The 21,942-nt window shown below is 44.1% G+C and overlaps 1 protein-coding gene across 6 annotated transcripts in view; it reads left to right on the top strand.

Annotated features, from left to right (window-relative positions):
* SEMA5B (semaphorin 5B) overlaps positions 1-21,942 on the top strand; it is a 268,694-nt gene that overhangs the window by 220,844 nt on the left and 25,908 nt on the right. For 5 of the 6 annotated variants that reach the window (XM_064435011.1, XM_064435012.1, XM_064435010.1 and 2 more), the window contains 9 exons: positions 4,515-4,632; positions 10,124-10,305; positions 13,320-13,463; positions 14,938-15,085; positions 16,354-16,579; positions 17,213-17,431; positions 19,353-19,523; positions 20,261-20,410; positions 21,322-21,366. In XM_064435011.1, coding sequence (XP_064291081.1) covers positions 4,515-4,632; positions 10,124-10,305; positions 13,320-13,463; positions 14,938-15,085; positions 16,354-16,579; positions 17,213-17,431; positions 19,353-19,523; positions 20,261-20,410; positions 21,322-21,366 — 1,403 coding nt within the window. Of the gene's footprint in view, positions 1-4,514; positions 4,633-10,123; positions 10,306-13,319; positions 13,464-14,937; positions 15,086-16,353; positions 16,580-17,212; positions 17,432-17,928; positions 19,299-19,352; positions 19,524-20,260; positions 20,411-21,321; positions 21,367-21,942 lie in introns of those variants that run through there. The other variant, XM_064435015.1, reaches the window with a different exon arrangement.

Raw genomic sequence — 21,942 nt, 5'->3', positions numbered from 1 at the left:
ATGAAAACTGGGAGAATAAGCACATCCTGGCAGATGAAAGGAGCAGAGTTCTTAGTTGTGAATATTTCGAATGAGTTTTGTGGCTCTTGGTACAAAATGGCATTTTTATGTGTCTTCTGTCTGGTAGCAAGAATGGGAAGAGGCTGTGGTAATTCTTTCTTTCCTTTGGTCTGTCAAAGCCTAACCTCTTGGGTCTGGTTCCATTGATTTGATGATTCATTTTCAGTCTAAAGTTTTTACTTTCAAGGAAAAATGACCAAAAGATGAGGTTGTCTAGACCCAGAGCAAATTAAAGTGGGAATAAAAAACTTCTTAAATACAGATGTTTAAGCTTTAATGAAGATTCTGAAAGAAGATGTCATTCAGGACATTACAAAAAAATGGATCTTGGGCAGCATCAGCATACTGGAAGCACAAGGCTTTTTACAGCAGATACCATTAGTGAAGGCTCAGCGCCCTGGGTGTCAAAGACCATATAAAAACTCTTTTGAGTCATAGGTAAGAGTTTCCATTGACTTTAGTGGGATGTGGATAGTGTCCCTCTTGCAGAGCCTTAATCCTTTGTGATAGCCCAGATCACTGCTGTAGAAATGATTGCAACAGCCAACAACAGGGAGGCTTACAGCTCCCAAACAGCAGGCAGCAGGTGAGCTCTTACAAGCAAGATCTTATTTTCATGCAAATGACCTTAGTAAGTGAGAATGAGGAACTGGAGAAAAAAACCCACCCTGAATAGGAGACACAAATGGAATTGTTTTTCAATTGAACTTTTCAGTGTATGCCTTTATGCCTCACACAAGGTATTTATTGTGAGGCATTGAATTAAAATTAATCACTATTGATAGTAATGCCCTATCAAAATAAATCAAACCTCTTAGATATCTATCAGGAGGGTGGAAGTCCTCACTGAATGTGAGGTTACTAGATGGTCAGAGGGAAACAGGGCATGGGCCATGTGGTGTCATCATCATCATCATCATCTTACTTTCACAAGCATCCCACTTTGTAGGATTTCATTAACTAAGTCATTAGCAGTAAGAGAGTCAGTGTTAACCTGCTATGCTCAGGTAGTCTTCTGGGATAATGGGCTCCCTCCACCCCTGGGAATTATGGTGGGAGACAACAGAATAGTGTCTCATTAGTTCCTTGAGTCATTCCCAGCCTGCTGCTGAGGAGATTTAAGTGAAATGTTCCCTTTATGTACAATATAAAACCTGGGCAACTGAGCCAGTGGCAGAAGTCCTATTGCCTTTGAAACACCAGAATTTCATTGTTGTATGTAAACTCCTTTGTATCTTATTTCACAGTATTTACATACTGCCCTGCAAGACTGCAGGCCCTGTGGCTTCCGTGAGATTTTTCAGCAGTATCATAATACAAAATGATATTTACATGTAAACATTTCAATTTATTTTGTGTTATGAGCACAGGGAAATACTGTGATATCTTTGCATTTTCCACACCATGGTGCCTGATCTACTAAGAATGACAGTGTACTTCTGAAACATTTTGATTTGGGTATGCACGTGTGCTTGCATATATTTGTCTTTTGGTATATATTTGCTGATGTGGTTTTATCTTTTAATGACATAAACAGGGATATATATATATATTCTAAAGATACCTTAAGGATATAAATTAGGCTGGCTTTTGAAGTGTTCACTGGAATTATTTGCCAGAAATGTCATTTTCTTGCATTACGTACATTGTAATGCTTTTCCTGCTTTAAAAAAGGGGGAAAATGGGCTAAATTTTGTGTAAGTAAATATGTTTCTCCTCACCCCTAAGTGTATCGCTGTCAGCTGATATAACAGGTTTCTCACCAGAGCTGAGGCAGATGAGTGTGCTCTGAGTCCTGAAGGGAGGCAGACCACATAGCTATTTTGTTTTTAGATATCAAATGGTTTTGAGGGCCTGCCATGAGATGAGAAGTCCTGGGCTGTGATGGTTGCTAAATTACAGAGTGCGTGTTCTGAGCCCAGGCTGGGTAGGAACTCCTTACACCCCGGATGCAGTGTGCAAGGCTGGCTGCAGCTCCCAGCCAACAGGTGCTGTGCCAGCATTTCCAGTGCCCATCCCCAGGGCCTGCCATGCCAGCATTTCCAGAGCCCATCACCACGGCCTGCCATGCCAGCATTTCCCAGAGCCCATCAGAAGGTCTGCCATGCCAGCACTTCCCAGAGCCCATCCCCAGGGCCTGCCATGCCAGCATTGCCCAGTGCCAACCCCAGGACCTGCTATGCCAGCATTTCCAGAGCCCATCCCCAGGGCCCCTGGCAGCCATGCAGCTCGGTTGCTGATGGCCCATCAGCTGGGGGTCACGGCAGTGGCAGGGGAGCAAGGGCTGTGATTCAGCGAGTGCTCTGTGAGGGATCCAGAGCTGGCTGCTCCCAGCCAAGAGCAGCCCATTAGCTCCATGACACACATTCTGGCAGTGCCAGCAGTGGTCAGTGCCTAGTTGAGCTATGCTGCAGCCTGCGGAGTGGCTGAGGGCTGCAGCACATAACATATGGAGATTATTTCCTGAATTTATGCAGCACATGTTTTCCTATAAATTAAATTCAGAGAAAATGTGTATCATAATAGGGTGATGCTCGCAACAGCCTTCCCTGTTATGAATTACAATGACCTCTCTCAGCTCGCTGGGTGCCCAGTGAAATGGCTTCATGCAATTGGAAACAATAGTGTATGTGGTGTCAGGGTCTGAAAGCCTGACCAAAAGGCTCTCTGAAGAAAAGCATGGCCTTCTCCCCCCACCCCCCTCTCCACTGCTTCTCTTTTTCTACCTTTTAGAAACTGCCCAGTTTCCTCCTGAGGTGCCAAGGTCTGCTCTGTACTGAACTGGGTGCTGCCCTTGCTCAGGGGCTGCTGCACAGCAAAGGCAGCTCTGGATGTGGCAGCAGCCCCACTTCATGGGTGAGGGTGGCGCAGGTTGCCAAAACAGCAGGACAGGGGTCTTTAGCCAAAGTAGTGAGCAAAGCAGCACATGTCACTTCTGTGTCCTTGGACTGAGGATCCTAAGTCATTTTCTGGGTAAATATTTGATGTTCTGTTGCCTGGGGGTAGGGTAAAATCATCTTTGCTTTTTCCTTGGGTGTGCTGAAGCAACTGAAGGAAAAATACAGTAGAGACAGTCATTGTAACTACCTTTCTAAAGCATGAAAAATAAGTTTTGTTCCTTAAAACTTTGTGTGTGAAATCTTTAGCAGAGGAAATGCAGGAGCATACCAAACTGGAAACTCATCATTAAAATATAAATGTGTCTGTGTATAGATTTATATAAAGCAATGGGTACCAGACATCAAAGCAATCTGGGGTTTGCTTTGGGACAAATCACTGTGGAGTCAGTACAGACTAATAGAGTGTTCTCAGCTGTGTGTGAGGGACTTGCTTTTTCATTTGCAGCTGATTACAGGCTAATAGGATTTCAAAGATTTCTTGGAGGGAACAGTTCACATCTCATTGCATTTGAGGGGGGGAGGTTTGATGTTTCGTTAATCATACTGATACCTTGCCTCAGAATACATTTTATTACTCTCCTGTTTAGCTTCTGGAACTGAATCTTTCCCCTCGGTCCCTTGCTGCTGTCTAATTGGCAGTTTTCAAGTCACTTGAGATTTTTTGAAAGATCTTATCAGCCTTTTGTGTGATAGATGAGAATGGATCATAGGGATTAAAAATAGTGTTGTGACTCTTTTTAGGTTTAGTCCTCTCTTTGTCTTTCACTAATACATGCATGATGTGGCTTGTACCTTTATATTTTCTTAATGAAAATTAGCAATTTGAAAGCAACTCATGGGAACGACCAATACAGCTGAATTTTATTGATACAGACTACTTCTGTGACTGATCTTCACTGTTTAGTAATAGCCCTAGATATTTTTGTTTAGCAGCTCACATGTTGGGAACACACACTTAGCCTGTAAATATGGATTCAGGAGGAAAATGAATACAGCAGTGTTCAAAGCAGCCAAAAGCTTAGAAATAATGTTCTGCTGTGACTTTTCCAAACTGACATCTTGATGCTGGGATTATAAATGAAACCATTGTTCCAGCAAAGACCAAGACTAATAGAAAGCCTTTATTACCAGTCCATTGGCTAATTCTGCTTGTCTAACCCCTTCAGATGGACACAGTGTCAGAAAACATAGTCACAGAGGTCGCTTTGTGTGAGATTTGGCCTGCTGTGTGATTACATGGGGGCTCAAAGATATCTCAATGACAAGTGTTCTTTGACTAAAATTTGTAAAGTCATTTCTTTCCCTAGGCCTTGGAGAAGAGTGAAGTGATTTTTAATCTACAGTTTCTATGAGTGATATTTGCTTTGTGTCCTATCACCCTCCTATTCATTTTTCTCCCCTTCCAAGCAGGTAAACCTCTGCTTAAAGAAATTGTTTCTTCTGCTGAGCCTTGGTGCGGCTGACAGCTGTCACACACAAGGACTATACTTGAATACTTGTCTTTAGAGCTAGGCAGTCTTAAAGGGCTTTAATCTTTTGTCTTTACACATGCAGGGAATGCCTGGGAGCCAGAGACCCTTACTGTGGCTGGGATAGCAAGCAGAAGCGATGCACCACCATTGAGGACAGCTCCAACATGAGCCTCTGGACACAAAATATTACTGAGTGCCCAGTAAGTGGAAGCAGTGGAAACATTTTATATATACTGATTGATGTGTGTATGTGTAGATGGGAGAAGGGAAGGGGCGGGGTGGGTGGCAGCCTGAAGAGGTCTGGCTGTTCTAATCTGACTCCAACAGACCTGAGACCAAATCAATATGATATTTCAAAGAGATGGCTTTTTTCCTGGTTCTGGTCTCCAAGAGAGGCATAGAGAAAACAAGTGTCTCTTCTTGAATCAGTTTGAGTTGACTCTCCAGCTCCCTTCCCAGCCACCCACCCTTCTCTGATGACAATATCCAGTTCCTGGCTGTGATCCCCAGAAGCTGTCTGGCTGACTATAATTCCTGCTGCTTGAGCTGTACCTCCAAGATGGCTGGGAATGAAAAAGCAGTCTTGTTAAATAAATTGAGGGTGGAGGAGAAATTGTCATTAATGCTCATTGTTATTATCTAACGTCAATTAGCACAGTAATACTGCTAAGTCCAGTAGATAGGGAGAGAGGACTGGATGGGTTATATCTTCAGTACGCTATTTCTGTCTGGGATGTTTATTCCCCTTATCTTCCTTACTCCAAAGATATTTTCCCAGGAAATATTAGTCATTACTTCAATCCATCCTCAGCTTGGCAGGCTTGAGTTTTTCACTGCTGGATTCAGAGGCTTGTGTGTTTATAACCCTCCTGTGTTGAACTGGGATGCAGTGCTTCTTGATTGCCCATGCTGTTATCTCATCCTGCTTAATGCCTGTGTCTGTTGATAGGTGTGTGAGGTGTTAATCCTCTAGTTTGAACATGTCTGCTGTGGTGCACGCTAGGGAGCAAACTACTCCAGGTCATTGTTTCAAGGTCGTTAAAATCCAGCACAGAATATTCAGGAGCTTTAGCTGTTCTTGGGGTAAATTTTACATTTGTTTTAACATTCCATTGCAGGTTATTTTCTGTATAGATGCTCCTATTCTGTTACATATGTCAGCCTTGTGCTCTTTGACTGACAGGCTGCCAAGCTGTTTAAAATCCACATGCAAGTACTTCCTTTTTCTTTAACCCCTGCCACTCACTGGAACAAATTCACACTGACATGGAGTGGGATGGCTCATTTAAACACCTGCATCAGCAATATCCAAGTATTTCCTTGTATTCAGTGCAGGACAAAAGTCATGGTCAACAGAAGCAAGAGTCTAGAACAGCATGTGCAGATGAGCACTGAAAGGGAAGGGGAATGTAATGACCCAATGCCAAACTTCATTCCTGCAAAAGACCTGTCTGTGAGTTTAGCTGGATGAGTTACTCTCATAAGAAGTCCTGGCTTTTCCCACCCTGCTTTTCTGGGCTGAGCACCAGGCACTCAGCTGTGCTGGTACAGCTGTATGTGAGATCACAGTCAAGTATGAAATGGTGTAGATTAAAAGCACCCCTCCCAAATAAACTTTTCCTAACCCAGCTAATGTCAGTGAGTTCTTCTGCAGCCTAGCCCACAAACAGATGTCCTGGCACAGCTGAGAGACTGGCATTCAGCAACTTTTAAAGCCAGAACTGGCATATTATTGAATTATATCCTACATGGGCCAGGCATTTGTGTGAGTCAACCACAACACTAACACAACTTGACTGCTGCTCTTGTGCAAACAGGCTTGTTCAGAGCTAGTCTGAACATCTTTGTACAGCACTATATTGTGCCACAGATCTCCACTCTCCAGCCTTAATATTAAGGGACTTGAGATAGAGGCTTAATCATGCAGTATTAACACAATGCATGGGGTAATGGTTACTGTATGGTATTACTAGATAACATCCAGAATCTCCTAAGGGTTACTGAAGTTGCAATCTCAACCATTTTAACATTAAGAAATGGTAGCACACAAATTCCACAAACTAAACTTCTCTTCCATGTATGTGCCCATACTTTACCAGGGAGCCCTGATACAGATTGCATGTGCTTTCTTGGGAGAAGGGAGTGAGGTGCACTTTGATTTTATAAAAACACATGCATCCTATTTTGCGGTATCTTACTGATGCCAACATGAGCCACCCGTAGGAAAGGAACTTTAGCTTTAACCAATAAACTATTAGCCAAGCTCATGGTGTCACTGTTGAGGATGGTGGGCAAGTCAGGAATTGAGTATTCCCAGTAAAGTGTACTGTCCTCCTTATCCTGAGCCAAACAATGATCTTTCTTCCAGGTGTTCAACCCAGTCCTACTTTGTGTTTCCAGCAAACCCCTATCTTACTCATATTGCATCTGTTCCATGCTACCTAATTTTCTTGCTATCAGTGGCAGTTTCCCCACTCTGTTTTTGGGTGTCTTGTACCCTGCTATCAATTTGTGTGGACTCAGCTGCTCAGAGCTGTAGTGCCCAGGGTGATCCTGCTCTGGCCCACACTGAAGCACAGAAGAGTCTTTGGGTGATGGGATTAAAATCTATGAATCTCTGAAAACTTAATTTTTCCGACGTCCCAGTGATTTTATACTCTGGACAGGTTTGAATGGCTTTTCACAGGAATTGCAAAAGAGTGTTACAAGGACATAAAGTTCAGTTCCTTACTCTGAACACTAGTTTGTTTCAAGGAAAATATTGCTACTTATGGAGAGTCGTTTCCTCTAGATTTGATTTTATAAATGGTTTAAGTAGTTTGACTGAAACTTTGCAAGAATTTTCAGCTTTCATCAAACAGCTAACATGGAAACTTCCAGATTAAGTAATTAAAGCTTGGCAAAATTATAAGCAGTTGATATCTGAATCCCAAGATAAAGAATAGATTAATTGAAAGAACAAGGAATGCTTCCAGTCTTACCTGTAATATCAGAATAAACATGGAAAATATCCTGGTAGCAGAGATTAGGAGTGGTCAGTGTGAATTTTTAGATGTTGCACTTGAGCTTTTTTAGTTTCTACAAGAAAGAAAAAAATGAGGCCTTTAGTGTGAGTATGGCAGTTTATAAAAGGCTAGAATTCCAGAAATGGCAATACTGTCAGGTGAGAGAAGGGCATTTGATCAGATGTGTTTTTAAAGATGTCCTCTCTATCTGATGGGCACTGTGTAGGCTTCAAAGGATTTGCCTTGTAAAGGTATTCCTGAAAAAGATCAGTGCATATGCGTTTTCATCCCACTTCCTAAGTTTACTCTTTTGAAGCTATTTTCGTGGATTTAAAGATGGAATGATAATCCATATGCAATTTCTTAAGTATAAATCTTCCCACAGTGTGACATGTTTATAAATCTCAGCATTTTGGTTATGGTTGCTTATTTGTTTAATTTTTGGGTTGTTTCCCAGTATCACTTATGAGCCAATGATTATTTGCTAGTTTGTTTTTTTTTTTAATTGATGCCACGGGCCATATCATCCCATTGATTTCAGAACAGAACTCCCTGCTGGAATCAGCAAGGCTTTCTGGCTCAAAAATTAGTAGAAATGATCCAATACTTGGATTATGACTTTTCTAAGGCAGGAGGAAAAATGAGATAAAAATCTAGTGTTAAATATCTCAAAGTACTTATTTTGATTCCCCCCCTCCAACTTCTAGAAACCCAACTGTATTGAATTTTAAACAATGTTTAAAACAGCAAATTCAACAACAACAACAAAGCTCAGTGATCTCCTCTGTGGGCAACTTGCCTTGTAACCTTCAGCCCAAAGCAAATTTTTACAACTACATGATAATCTATTGCAAACAAAGGCTTACAGCAGATGCCTGAAACCCCCAGCTGCAGCCTGAGGAGTCGAGTATCAGATATAAATGGCTTCCATGCCTCTGCTGCATATTTTTGATGCTGCTCTAGATGGTTGAGAGGGGAAGATGACAACCCACCAGAGGTACATTCAGAGTGTTTAACATAGTGCCAATCTTGGAGAATAAGCACAGAGCAGCATGTTTCAGAGGATGAATGCTGGAAAGCACTCTTCCCATGGCTGTGGTTGGCTTGCATGACTGCTGAGCAGGCTCACAGCCCCTCCGTGCCTCGGTTTACTTGTCTGTAAAGCAGGGACAATCATTCCCCCTCTGGGGCAGCCCAGGGGAACTGATCCTGCTGTCAGCAGAGCTCAGTGGAGCATGGCACTGTGGGGTTTGTCAGGGTAGCTGGCTCAGATCTGGGGCCAGGGCTGCTTGCCAGGGGCCCAGCCTCCTCCTGCCTTCACCCTTGGTTGTGTGCATCACTGAGGCCAAATGCAGTGTTGCCTTTGCCAGCGGCTTTCCCAAAGCTGCTGAGCACCCCACCACCACGTGGGTCACCCCACAGGCATGAGCTGCTTGCAGGCAGCCACCATCTGTGCCATCTGCCTGCAAGGCCTGGCACTTTGGGATGGGGGCATGGAGGGAGCCAGCAGGGCAGAAGTTCATCATGGTGCTGTGCTTTTACAGGGAAGTAGCTGTATGCAGGCAGGGCCAGCACCAATCCCTTTCTGCATGGTGTTTCTCAAGCCAGTAGCAGAGGGGATGCCAGGACAGGGGTGTTCAGGGAAGCTTTCAAGACATGGTCTTGGGCTGCAGGATTTTGCAGTGGTGGTGGAGTGGGCGCAAGAAGGCAGTAGCGGCCAGGAGGGATTCCAGGAGAAGCAAGTAGCACACATCCTCTCCAGACAGCCTTGAAGGCAAGGGCCCCAGCAGCCTGGTCTGCAAGCCCACAGCTTAGGGCTCCCCTAGAAGCACTGGTTAAAACGGCACAGGAGAGCAAGCTCTGACACTCTGTCTACTGGAGGGTTGTCACCAGCCCTGAAACAGTTCTGTTTCTCATGCTCTTGGTCTGCCAGGACTACTGTATTTTTCCTTCACTACAGTGTGCAGGAAGCTGTCAAGTCCCAGCCTGTTCAAGGCTGTGCAGGCATGAAGCAAAGGGCAAAGGGAACAGATAGCAACGTGGTCTGGTCTATAAATTGTCTTGAGATGAATTCTTGCTCTTTAGGTGACTGTGTGATCCTCAACATTAATGCTAGTCATCATCATGTTCTCCACTTTTTGCTCTTCGTGCACATGACCATTTAGGCTACACCTCAGTTGAGAAAGGGAAATAATTCCTACTGCAGGTTTGGGCAGGGCCAAACTCAGTGAGTCCCCAACCTCAGCTGGTCACTATGGTTATATGAACATTAACTTGGAAAATACTCTGCAGGAAGCCCTGCAGAGGCTGGAATATGATGGAGTGGGGACAGTCAGTACTGGCCATGGTGTTGCTTGAAAGGCTGAATCTGTGCAGTGTGGAACAGGGAGCATGGTGGTTGTGTGGTGTGGCAGATGGTTGTTGCTCCTGGTGTGGTGCTGGCTGGGTCGGCTCAGTGCCTGTGTGCACATGTTAGGTATGCGGCGTGGAATTTGGAGGGTAAATATTGATGTGGCATTGTCTGAAAACAACCCTCTGTTTTGAATCCTGCTCGCAAGCACAGACAGCTCCCATCGAAGATGCATCCTAATCCCCCCGGCAGCTTTCTTTGGCATTTCTATTGTGGGCCTGTCTCCAGAAATGTAAACTTGCTATTAATGACTTTTTTTTTTTCTCATAAAATTAGGTGAAAAACCTGACAACAAATGGAAGATTGGGGCCTTGGTCCCCATGGCAACTGTGTGAGCATTCAGATGGGGACAGCACAGGCTCCTGTATGTGTAGGTCACGTTCATGTGACAGCCCTCGTCCTCGCTGTGGAGGTCGCAGCTGTGAAGGGGCCAGGATTGAAGTTGCAAATTGTTCAAGGTACCTCAGCATCTTTGTGCTTCTCAAGGGAGCAAGAGTTGTGTGTGTCCACAGCTTAGCTCCGTCCTTGTGACCATGTCATTGTATCCCAGCCAATGTGAGGTGTGTGAGGTCCAGCTTGAAGTCAGTGTAAAGTGAAGAAACCTAAGGGCTCTGAGCAAAGGGCCCTCAGCCAAGGCTCTTGGAAGATGAACACCCCAAATTATTTTACACTACACCGTGCCTTAGTTTCTCTCAGCTGTACAGTGAGTAGTCACCCATCAGGAGGAGGTGAGTAAAGCAGAGGTAGTTGTCAGCCAGCTGAACAGCAGACTAAAAAAATCAATAAGCTCATAATTTTTCAGAGCTTGGGTTCCAAGGCCACTTTGCCAAAACCAAGCAGAGCTCCTTCAGAGCAACTCTTGTAAGGACAGGGCTGAGCCTAGCTCCAGGCAAGTCTTGTTTGCCTTGTTCTGGAGTCTGTGACCTGTCTGCAGCACAGCCTGTCTGCTGCACAGGTGAGAGCAGCTCGTCATCCTCTGGCTCATCCTCTGGCAGCCAGCGGGAGGGCGCGGGAGGCGGCTGCCAGGACAGCGCTGGAACAACACAGGCAGCTCAGCTGGGGCCAAAGCACTGCCTGCCCACGGGAGCCTGAAGCTCAGCTTTGGCAGTATGGAAGCTAAATGTCCTCCTGTAGGGTGCCCAAACATAGCCATGGTGTTTGTGTCTGTGGTGCCCCACCACCCTCAGACCACATCATGTCATGACTCAAGGGAAGATGATGCAGTAGTGTAATGCAGTATTTAATCAGGGTGGGGGCAGACAGGATTTTGGTAAATATTGGGTCAATATAGTTTTTATCTACTTTATCTTCTCCATAAATATTCATTCCATTAAGGACAGCTGCCTCTTGACTCATCCCTGGAGATCAGTGCTGGCCTTGGCACCAAAAATTTAGCAATACTCATGTTTTAATTGGCATCTCTCCTTCCAGTTATGGGCCGTGTTGCCTAAAAGGTGTGCAGTCATTCCTGCCCCTGTGCTGCCACTGTGGGCTGAGCAAAAGCCTTTCTCAGGCAGGCTTTTTCTGTCAGTGACAAATGGAAAACATGCCAGTGGGATGGATTTCTCAGCACTGCTCTGATGGCAAAAGAGGCAGGAACAGCTTCTAAGAAGGGGATGAAAAACAGATTATTCAATCTTAAGACATACGAAAACAGCATGGTTTGAAAAATAGGGACATCTGGTCATCTTACATCCGCTTCAGCCCTCAAATTTCCTTTAATTGACTTCATATGGCATTGAGATTTCTTTCTGCAAAGAGGGAGTAGGATGTTTAAAGATGAGTTCTATTAAAAAGCTGGAGATCTGAAAGTGGAAGGTGTCTTTATTTTTGTTAAAAATACTGAAACACAAATAGATGTTGAGAATTGTTGGGGTTTTGAGGATTTCTTTAGTAGAAATTACTTGCCCTTTTGCAGCAATAACAGCAACCTTCCATTTGATTTTTTTTTCATGATTTTACATATAATCATTCTTTTAGGTTAAAGAGTGGGGACGTAGTAGGTAGTTTAAAACATAGCAGAATAATATGGAATAGTAGTTTTTTTATATGAGTGGATTTCTTGTTCTTTGACCTTGTTTGGAGTGGGAGAGGGGAAGGGAGAGAGGGAGAAGGATAAGAGAACAAGAAGAGGAGGGGGGAAAGATCTAACAGGGTTCTGAAATAAAGCTGCCAAGAACAGGCAAGAGTTGATAAAAAATACAAAACCTGTGAAGGGCAATGTGGGTTTTAACTTTCATCCTCTGCCCTGATTGGTGCTATGCCAGAAAATGCTTCTTGCCAGCAGTGTTATTAGTTCAGTAAATGCTTTGAAAATTAACATCTGTTTTCAAGCTTAGCTTTCAAGAGTCAGAGAGCACCTGAGTTGTTTTTTGACTATATTTTTTAGAAAGGTTTTTCTTTTTAAAAAAACACACCCCAGGAAAGATATTTTTTGGCTTAAGGCACTGAAGTGTCAAGATTAGGCAGTTTTATAAGACAGAGCATTACCACTGGCTCCATATGAAATGAAACCTGCAGCACAGAATGGATGAGATATGGTTCCTCCTCTCCTGCTTCAAGGTCCAGTGCAGCCAAATCAGAGGAAGGTGAGCTTTAATAGATGCAAGATTTTAAAGATTAAAATGTTGGCTTCTGTGTAAGCACATGTTTAGACACCTGCACGTGCTCAGCCTCTCACAGGAGCTTTGCCAGTGTCTCCAGCGCTGAGGTGTGAACTAGGCAGTTTTACATCACACTGGCTGCAGGCTGTGTTACCACTGTTCAGCAGAGATGTGATCACTCATTAAACCATGAAACTCGATCCTGCCTCTGAGCTCTTAATTGCCTCTGGTTTCTACAGATTTAAGGTCACACTGCAGTGACGTCTGCAAGCGGCCATGAAAGCTAGAAGCAATTATTGTTATTTTTAATGAAATTTGAGATTTCCACTTAATACGATTCAATGCTGAAGGCTTTAGGAAAACACAGGATATTACGAGGTTTGTGATAAAAATATGGGAGCTGGCAGTGATGTTGCTGTAAAAGATTCAAAGTATCAGTATCTACTGAATTAGCAGAGGGTAGGTTTTTTACATCCTTCAGCACAACTGGCATTCATGATCCTCAAAACCAGAACTTTGTGCAGAAGAGTTCAGGACATACAACTTTGCGATCAGCCATTGGGTCAGAAGAGCAGGATTATGATACATGGGGAAGATGATGGGGAGTAGTCAATGAAAATTACACTAACCACACTATTTCCCAGTAAATCCTAGGAGATATTTTCAAAGTCATTCAGCATTGGCTTATTTGTCTTCCTTTCCATTTCTTAGAGACTTCAAAGGAAAGAAAGTTAGGCCACTGCTAAGCACTTTTGAAACTCCCTTTTAAAAAACTCCCCCAGTACAAAGACTGGTTGAAATGAATGATCTATTCTTCCCTGAGTTCAACACTTCTCCCATACTCTGTTCTCTCTCACCCTTTTTGCTAGAAATGGCGCTTGGACACCGTGGTCTTCCTGGGCCCCATGCAGCACTTCCTGTGGGATCGGCTTCCAGGTCCGGCAGCGCTCCTGCAGCAATCCTGCACCACGGTATGGGGGCAGGGTCTGCGTTGGACAGAGCAGGGAGGAAAGGTAAGGGTTGTCCATGGTGGTGTGTGCTCATTCCTGTGGCTGTATTGGCAGCTGGAAGTGGTTGGCTGGGAAGGCAGATGGAGGCTGTGGGCTCAATGCGCTGAGCGGAAGCAATCCTGGAGCCTGGGAGGGATGCGGCTGCGTATGTGCATGGACACCCTCTTTCAGTGAGGGTGAACATCAGACACTTTCCAGCTGCCCTCACTCCCAAGCAGGACCCTTCAGAACTCTGCAAGTATTCCTGTCCCACGCAGACAGCTGACCTCCTCCCTGAAGGGAGAAGCTGTGCCTGTTGTTGGCACTGTAGAGTTTATGGACACAGTTACTCCATTCTGATTCATCCCTGGAGTGGCAAATGAGTATGTGCAGTTTTCACTGCCAGTTGCACCATTTCCAAGTCTCTATTACTTGTGCTGATGCTCCAAAAGCAGTTGAAGGCAAAATACAGCTTAACTCACAGATTCAGGCTTGAGTTTTTGCAGGGTATGTTATCAGAAAAACATATTTTCCCGCCTCTAAACTATGAAAATTTCACACAAAATTACTAAAAACCGAATGCTTTCTGAACCTACAGAGCCATCTGAACTATAGCCCTTTTTCAAGCTTGGCCCCTAATGAAATACATGCTTCAAGGCATCCCAACTTCCTTCCAGGCCTGACATTTCATTAAAGGCCACCTCTACTTGGCAATAGACTGTTGCTTGTCCCTTGAGTGGTCACTAAGACATATGTCTCTGCATTTCTCAGAATAAAAAGAGCAATTCATTTAACTTCCATATTTCAAGACATTTTAATGTTTGGTTGGATTTGTGTCTATTCACAATGGTCCTTTTTGGGTTTAAAGACTACCTCTGAGTCAGTTGCAGTTCTATGTGATTAAATTTGAGAACAATATTGATTTAAAAGATGAACAAAATCACAGTTACTTTTGACACAGAACATGAAATAGCATTCGCCTGCTTTTAGATGCATATAGGATCCAGTTGCAAACTCTAGCTTGTTAGGGCTGAGGCAGCAGTAAAAGCCAGATAGTGTGAAAAGAAGATTGTGAGGTGTTTAGTACCTGCCAGTAGTGACAGATCACTGTTGAGTTGTCCTCCCACCAGTCATCCCATTTAGAATATTTGCTATCCACTCTTTCTTTGTGACACTTGGGCATCAGTTTATGAGCTCTTTTGTGGACTCGGTGTTTGTGGAAAAGTTTTGAGACAGAGCACTTGAGAAAACCTGATCTTGACCATTTACTCCAACCATCTCACCGAGCTCAGCCTGATTAATCACTCCCATTTGATACAAAGGCTACATTTCTCTCCATGGACAGGAATATTGCTAATCTGATGTTGTCAGCCACTGCTGACTCTCTGTGCATGCATCAGTTGTGCCCAAATGCAGTGTGCAGTCTTGCGTCCCACACTATTTCCTCCCTTGGATGTGCTGACATGGAGTTTTTTAAGCAATGCACTTTTTCTTTCAGATTCTGTAATGAGAACAGTCCATGTCCATTACCGATTTTTTGGTCTTCATGGGGACCCTGGAATAAGTGTAGCGTGAATTGTGGTGGAGGGATTCATTCAAGGCAGAGGTCCTGTGAAAATGGAAACACATGTCCAGGCTGTGCTGTGGTATGTATTATTTATTGACATTGCATGAGGGGCACCTATTGACAGTAGCATTGAGGAATGGGGTATTTAGCTTCTCTCTCCATTGTGGTTTTATTTCTCAAGCAAGAAGAAAATGCTGTCCTCAGTTTTTGCTGCAGAGGATGCTGAAATGAACTTGGAAACAGAGGGGTGACAGATTTAGAGACAGACTGGTGTACGGAGTTCTTCCTTAGGCCTCTGTAGGCTGATATCAAGTCCTTTACCTGAAAGCTCTGGACACGTTCTTTTCTTCTGTCCCACTCCCAGGGATGATCCTGTTGAGTCAAGGAGGCCACACACATCAAAAATGAGTTGCACTGTCACACTTGAGTAAACAAAAGGTCCAACACCCCATTAGTTCTCTTTACTTTCCCACTGGTGTTCCAGCAGCTGTTTCCTGCATCCATTTTAATTGGTTGTGTGGGGCTTCATTTCAGTGTAAGCAGATTTGATCTGGAACCTCCCATTTCTTACCAAGATATTTGGCATTTACACTAGAATCATGAACTCCTGAAGCATTACATTTCTTCCCCTCTGCCAGAGGAGAGTTGTTTATTTAGTTAATTTAAATCAAGAACACAAATGTTTGTCACTGGAATTCCTCCCATTAGTGATGAGAATTGTAAAACCCTCATATCCCCCCATTCCCAGCCAGCCAGAATACTGTCTGTGCTCAATGGCTGCTCTAGACCAAGGATGGCAAATTGTTCATAACCTTCACTAGAGAGTTTGAAAAGCCAACCAAACAAAAACAGCTGTAAAAAGATCTACTCTAAACCCTACTATTAAAAATAAAATGATAAACTTTCAAGGAATAAACCTTGCTGACATTTTATCCTCTTGAGGCTTCTCTAGGCTGACCTGAGAAGAGTATCTCAGGGTCAGAGCAGAAAACTTGTTTGCTGTTATTATTATCTCTTGCCTGAATTATTCTCCTGCCGATAATGAACCAAGCTGTTGAAGCCCCAAAGGACTTTGAGTCAGCAAAGAAACACAAACCTGAGGGAGACATAAAAATAGCAAGCACAGTTTACCCTTGAGGTCCACCTATATAGCACACTGCCTCCATAATCACCACATTTTGTGCCGTGCCCAGTACTGACTTGTTCCTGTGAGGTCAGATAAGGTGGATGGGGATTGTTTGAGATCTAGAGAGTGCCCCCCTTGTTTTCTGAAGTGTAAATAAGCCTCTGCCAGTGAGGCTGCTGCTGTTTAATAAGTAAGGAGGGAGTGGTTTTCCTTCTTGGCAGGAATACAAGACCTGCAACCCAGAGAGCTGCCCAGAGGTGCGCAGGAACACACCCTGGACCCCGTGGATGCCTGTGAACATCACCCAGAACGGCGCCCGCCAGGAGCAGCGCTTCCGCTACACGTGCCGGGCGCAGCTGTCAGACCCCCACGAGCTGCAGTTCGGGAGGAAGAAAACTGAGAGCCGCTTCTGCCCCAACGATGGCTCCGCAGTGTGTGACACTGACTGTACGTCCTGCCAGCCCCGAGGGACCCTGGGGCAGGCCTGGCTGGGGTGGTGGAAGGGACATGTCTCGGAACAAGCCCCTGACTGTGGCTGCAGTAGTGGCAACATGTACGCCTGGTGTCACTGCAGAGTGGCAGGGATGGGGAGAGCCTGGTGACACAGATATACAGTTGTGAGCTCTGTGCTTATGGCAGTGTATAGATTTGTTCTTGCTCTGCTAGGCTGCCCCAAAGATAACAGGCGAGTAATGAGGGTGTAAAGAAGAGAAGAGCTGTTCTCAGGACAGTTTGTCTTTTCTTTCTCCCCTTGCACACTGTCTCAGGTTGTTCCCTACAGGACTGCTGTGATGCAAGGCAGCATCTTGAGGGCACAGCCTGGACTGCCACAATTTGCTGCCCAGGGAGGTGATTTATCAAGGTTACCAGCAGACTCAGTTTGTATGTGTACAAATTTCTTTTTCTGTCTAGTTTAGCTGTAGCTCTGGGGAAAAAAAAAAACTCTTGCCAAGGGCTTTCAGCAGAACTATTCTGCAGGGCACACAGATCCTGATTGTATTCATGAGCTGAACACCTTTTTAAATGCCCAACAAATGATTAATTTGTGATCTTATGGCATCTTGTTTGTTTTCCTTGAAGCTCTTGTTGATGACCTCCTCAAGACTGGTAAGACCTCTGCACGGATTATCAATGGGGGCTGGTCCTTTTGGGGGGCCTGGTCTTCCTGCTCCAGGGATTGTGAGCTGGGCTTTAGGATCAGGAAGAGAACATGCACAAACCCTGAACCTAAAAATGGTGGCTTGCCCTGTGTGGGGTCAGCGATGGAGTACCAAGACTGCAATCCTCACCCCTGCCCAGGTAACCATGATGATCTTCCTGCATGAAATTCAGAGGTGTTTTCCTAAATCTTAATGGTAGAGCAACAACCACAACTACAAAATCAGTATTTCCAAGCTGACTTTTTTTTTTTTTTCATTTCTTTTCTTTTTTTTTTTTTTTTTTTTTAATTTGGGGGATTTTTCCTTATGTTTTTTAAAGCTATTGTAATGACCCACATATGTTATCTTTAGTGCTGACTTAGGCTTCACCTCAGCTCAGAGGGTAACACAGCCACATCCTCTAGAGGAAGTAGTATGGTGGCTTGTAGCAATCCTTTGCTTCAGGAAGGTTTGATGCTCCATCCAGTGGAGGGCATCATGGTGCATCTGCTCTATGAAAAGGAGGCAGGCTTAATAAATGTGGCTTAATACTGTTTAGAGATGCTTGATGTGGCGGTTCTACTTGTGAACACTTATTTCTTCCCCCTCTCCTGCTTTCGTATTGTTCTTGCGATGGGCATCTACTCTTGACATCAGTTACCATTTCCTGCACAGCCAGCAGGGAGTATTCTTGCCTGGTTTCCTGGTTTTCGAGTTTGTCCTCATGTTTATGTTGCACTCCTGGTCCAGAATAGTAGTAATAGACCATTGACTACTGTATTCTCTCTCACTTATCATTTTCCTTGCTCTGTAATAACTTTCTAAAGTAAATTTAAGTGATCTTACACAAATTACTTTGCCTCTTTGCAGCTCCAGCAATTATCTACCTCTGGCAATATAGTTTGTGGCCTACACTTGAAAATGCTCTATTATAGTAGTACTATTATGATTCTAAAATTCAATACAAAGATAAAATTCAAATGCAGATATGATCAGAATGTGCAGCAAGAGTACAACAGGAGTGTCAAATATTGCACTCTATGGCCTATAAAAAGGAAATAACTCTAGCACTATAAAGGCAGCTATTAGTACTATTTTGGAAGCTCTCAGTGGCTTTTTCACTAATGTCTGTGCCTTTTTTCTGTGCTGTTTTCTCCCCTTGGACACTCTGATGTTTTACAATCTGTTCTGGGTGCATGATTACTATTTCTCTGTGTCTCCCTCCTTCCCTGCCTCACTCAATGTGTATACACAAATCCTGGGTTTATTTTGCTCTAAGTCATCAGGTTATTATCTTCTGAATTAATGGCATGTGGACCTGCAAACCAGGCAGTTTAGTGGGTGGGGGGGGTGGGGGATTCAGGGATCTTAAGTCCCTCCCTAGTTTTATTATTAACCTCTTATGGGGTTATGCTTAGATCATAGAGTGGTTTGGGTTGGAAGGGACCTTTGAAGGTCACCTAGTTCAATGTCCCTGCAATGAGCAGGGTAAATAAATAAAGCCTCTGAGTTGCTGTTTCCTGAAGGCTGGAACTAGAGGACTTGGGCCCCCACAGAAAGGTGCCATTTAAGCTCAACTTCAGTGCTACAGCACTTTTTTCCCAAGTAAATCAGCTGTTGCTATGAAGTTTCAGGAGACAACGTAGTAGTCACTGTAGTAGTAGCAATAGTAGTAGTAGTAGAAGTAAAGTAGTAGTAATAATAATAATAACAACAACAATAATAATAATAATAGCAACAATGCTGTTTTATAAAAAGGAAAGGAATAGAATGGAATAGAATATTTCAGTGAATTTTAAGGACTACAACAAAGAATAGTTTCTGGTTTTGGCACTTCATGATGCAGAGTCTTTTTCTGCATAGATTTCATTCTGCATCCACAGAGTGAAGTGGATTTGTACCCTCTCTTGATGTGAAGTTCTTGTTGTCAGGCCCAAATTTCCTGGGGTGCAGGAAACTGCTAGCTAGTGTGGGCAGGGTGGATGTGCGAGGTGAGACACTGGGGATCTCCAGCCTTGCCACAATGAGAGGAGTAACCAATGGCCTCTACCTGTGTGTGCTTGCTTTTCAATGTCCTCCAGTGAAAGGCTCGTGGTCTTGCTGGACTCCGTGGTCTCACTGCTCGGCCACCTGTGGGGGTGGGCACTACCAGCGCACGCGGACCTGCACCAACCCAGCTCCGTCCAGCGGGGAGGACATCTGCATCGGGCTGCACACCGAGGAGGCCCTCTGCAACACGCACCCCTGCCAAGGTAGCTGCTCCTCATCCCCGCTCCAGCTGGCTTCCGGGCTGCTGGGAGCAAGGCACAGCTGCAAAATGTTTACAATACAAATCAGAAACACCACCAGTTACAAGGTTTTTTGTCATTTATTCAATGTCTGTTGAGCCAGGGGATAAGGAGACATCCCAGCATTAACTGCAGTGAAACCCTTTCCTCTTTGCATGTTCATGGCCCTTGCTCTGGCATTCTGGTGCCAGTCGAGCAGAATTTTGCTAACGGTTGATCCCTTTCAAGTAATAGAAAAAGCAGGAGCTTGGTTCTTCAATGTGGAAGTTGACCTGACAAACAAAAGCAAAACTCTGTGAGTGCTCCACTTTGTACTGGCTGCTTGAGGTATCTTTGGGAGGCCACATCAAAGCTTGGAGGTCTGGGTGCAACATTGCCCCCACCCCGCTCCTTGTATGTCTTTGACATACAAGGATATATATCAGAGAACTGACATAGGAGCTTTTAAAACACCTTTGTTCTGTGCAGTGCTCCACCAAGGGTTAGTTTAGTCCATATTAAGAGAACTACAACCTGACAAGTAGGGTGTGATGCTTGCACTGAGAAAATTAAATCACTAAGAACTCATGGAATAGATGTGTGAGAGAGGCCCAGGCCAGGATCTAGGATCCTTCAGCATGAGAGAAGTCTGGTATCTACAAAGCATCCTTTTCCTTCTTGGTGACGCTGTGTGTGTGTGTTTTCCTGACGCTGGGTTTCAGGTGGCTGGTCAGAGTGGTCAGAGTGGAGCCTGTGCAATGAAGAGGGCATCCAGTACCGCAGCCGCTACTGCGAGGTGCACAGCCCGGACTCTTCCCAGTGCGTCGGAAACAGCACTCAGTACCAGGAGTGCCTGTACAATGAAATTCCTGGTATGTACCGTGTCATCCAGGAGGACAGGGTGGGCCAGTTCGGGAAAGCAGCTCGTGCCTGGACTGTCAAATTAGGCTGAGATTTTCTCTATTAAAAATTGTGCTTGGACGCTTCTAGAAAAACAAGGAAATAGATAAACGTTATAAATTCCCTTGTGGCAGACACAGGATAAATGGCTTTCCCTTAAGCAGCTTAACATTTCTTTTAAACAGAATTACCTTGATCCGTAACAAATAACTAGTATTGCTTCACCTCAACTGAAGCTTTTAAACTTGTATGGTTTGTCTTATGCTGGGCTATAAAAATTGTCTCTGTTCTCAGTATGCATATGGGCAACAGAAGGTGGTTGATTTCCAGTATCCGAAAAGCATCCCAAAAGAGATAAGAATTAAGGTGAGGCAGATGCAGAAAATTGGGGTATGAAGGTGGGCGATTAATCCAGGGTCTTACAGAGCAACACTGTTGATGGACAGATGGTCATCAGCATATTCCACCATGTGCTTTCTGGAAATTGAATCTCTCAGGCAAATATCTGATATGGGTCTAGACTGAATAATGCCTTTCCATGTACTCTTCTTTTTGGATTACAGTGCACTGACTTTAAAATCTGAGATCTCTAGGCAATGGTATTCTTTTTCATGGTTTTTTCAGCTAACATCTTTTCCCTAAATTGAAGAAGCTAAAGAGTGATCAGGTAACAGTACTGAAATTATAAGATCTTTGGAGAGGTTTTGTTGCATGTGTTTCAAACCATGAGCTTATAATTCAATTTAGAGAGACTCTCATCTTGCTGCAGAACATATTGCTGCAGAGCACCTTCTTGTGTCTGAAACACAAAGGATTTAATTACTTGAAGAAGTAAAGGGATGGCAAAATGATAACTTTCTCCAATCTTCTTTTCTTTGTTTAGTGATCCTGCCAGCCTCCAGCATTGATGAGAGCACGAACTGTGGAGGTAGGTTACCACTAACTATATATCTTATTTTTATCTTAACCTGACTTCTTTTCTCCCTGTGCAGTATCAACCAAACCATTAATCTATTCAGCTCATATCCCACTGATAGCCTTAATTCCACTGGAGTCTTGCTGTCTGAGTCAGACTGGAGGAATGTATCTCATGTCCACTTGTCAGGTCCAAGACTTTTATTTATTTGGAAGTTTGGGTCAGCCACTGAGGGTCATTAATTACCAAAGAGCAATTGCTTGTGCCTCTCTACCTCCAGGGTAAATGGTTCAGGTGGAAGAAAAGGTTATTCCCCATTCACCACTGTAAGCCTCCAGCTGTTTGGAGGCAGGTGTTTTTAAATAACCTATAAAGATTTCAGTGAACAGGGTCTCTTAGAGAGATCCTTTGCTGATATAGGATGAGATTAGAGGTTTATACTTGTCCTCCAAGCACTTGCTTTCATTCAAGTTCTCACCTCTCACAGAAACTGTGTCTCCTTTCTGCATGTAACTTGGAAAGGTCCAGCCATTAGTGTCACTCACTGCCCTGGGAGCCCCTATGATAAAAATGCAGACTGAAGAAAAC

Source organism: Passer domesticus, chromosome 10, assembly GCF_036417665.1.
Source record: "Passer domesticus isolate bPasDom1 chromosome 10, bPasDom1.hap1, whole genome shotgun sequence".
Classification (NCBI taxonomy): domain Eukaryota; kingdom Metazoa; phylum Chordata; class Aves; order Passeriformes; family Passeridae; genus Passer; species Passer domesticus.
Note: the sequence above shows the minus strand (reverse complement) of the source record. Positions and strands in the feature narration are given on the sequence as shown.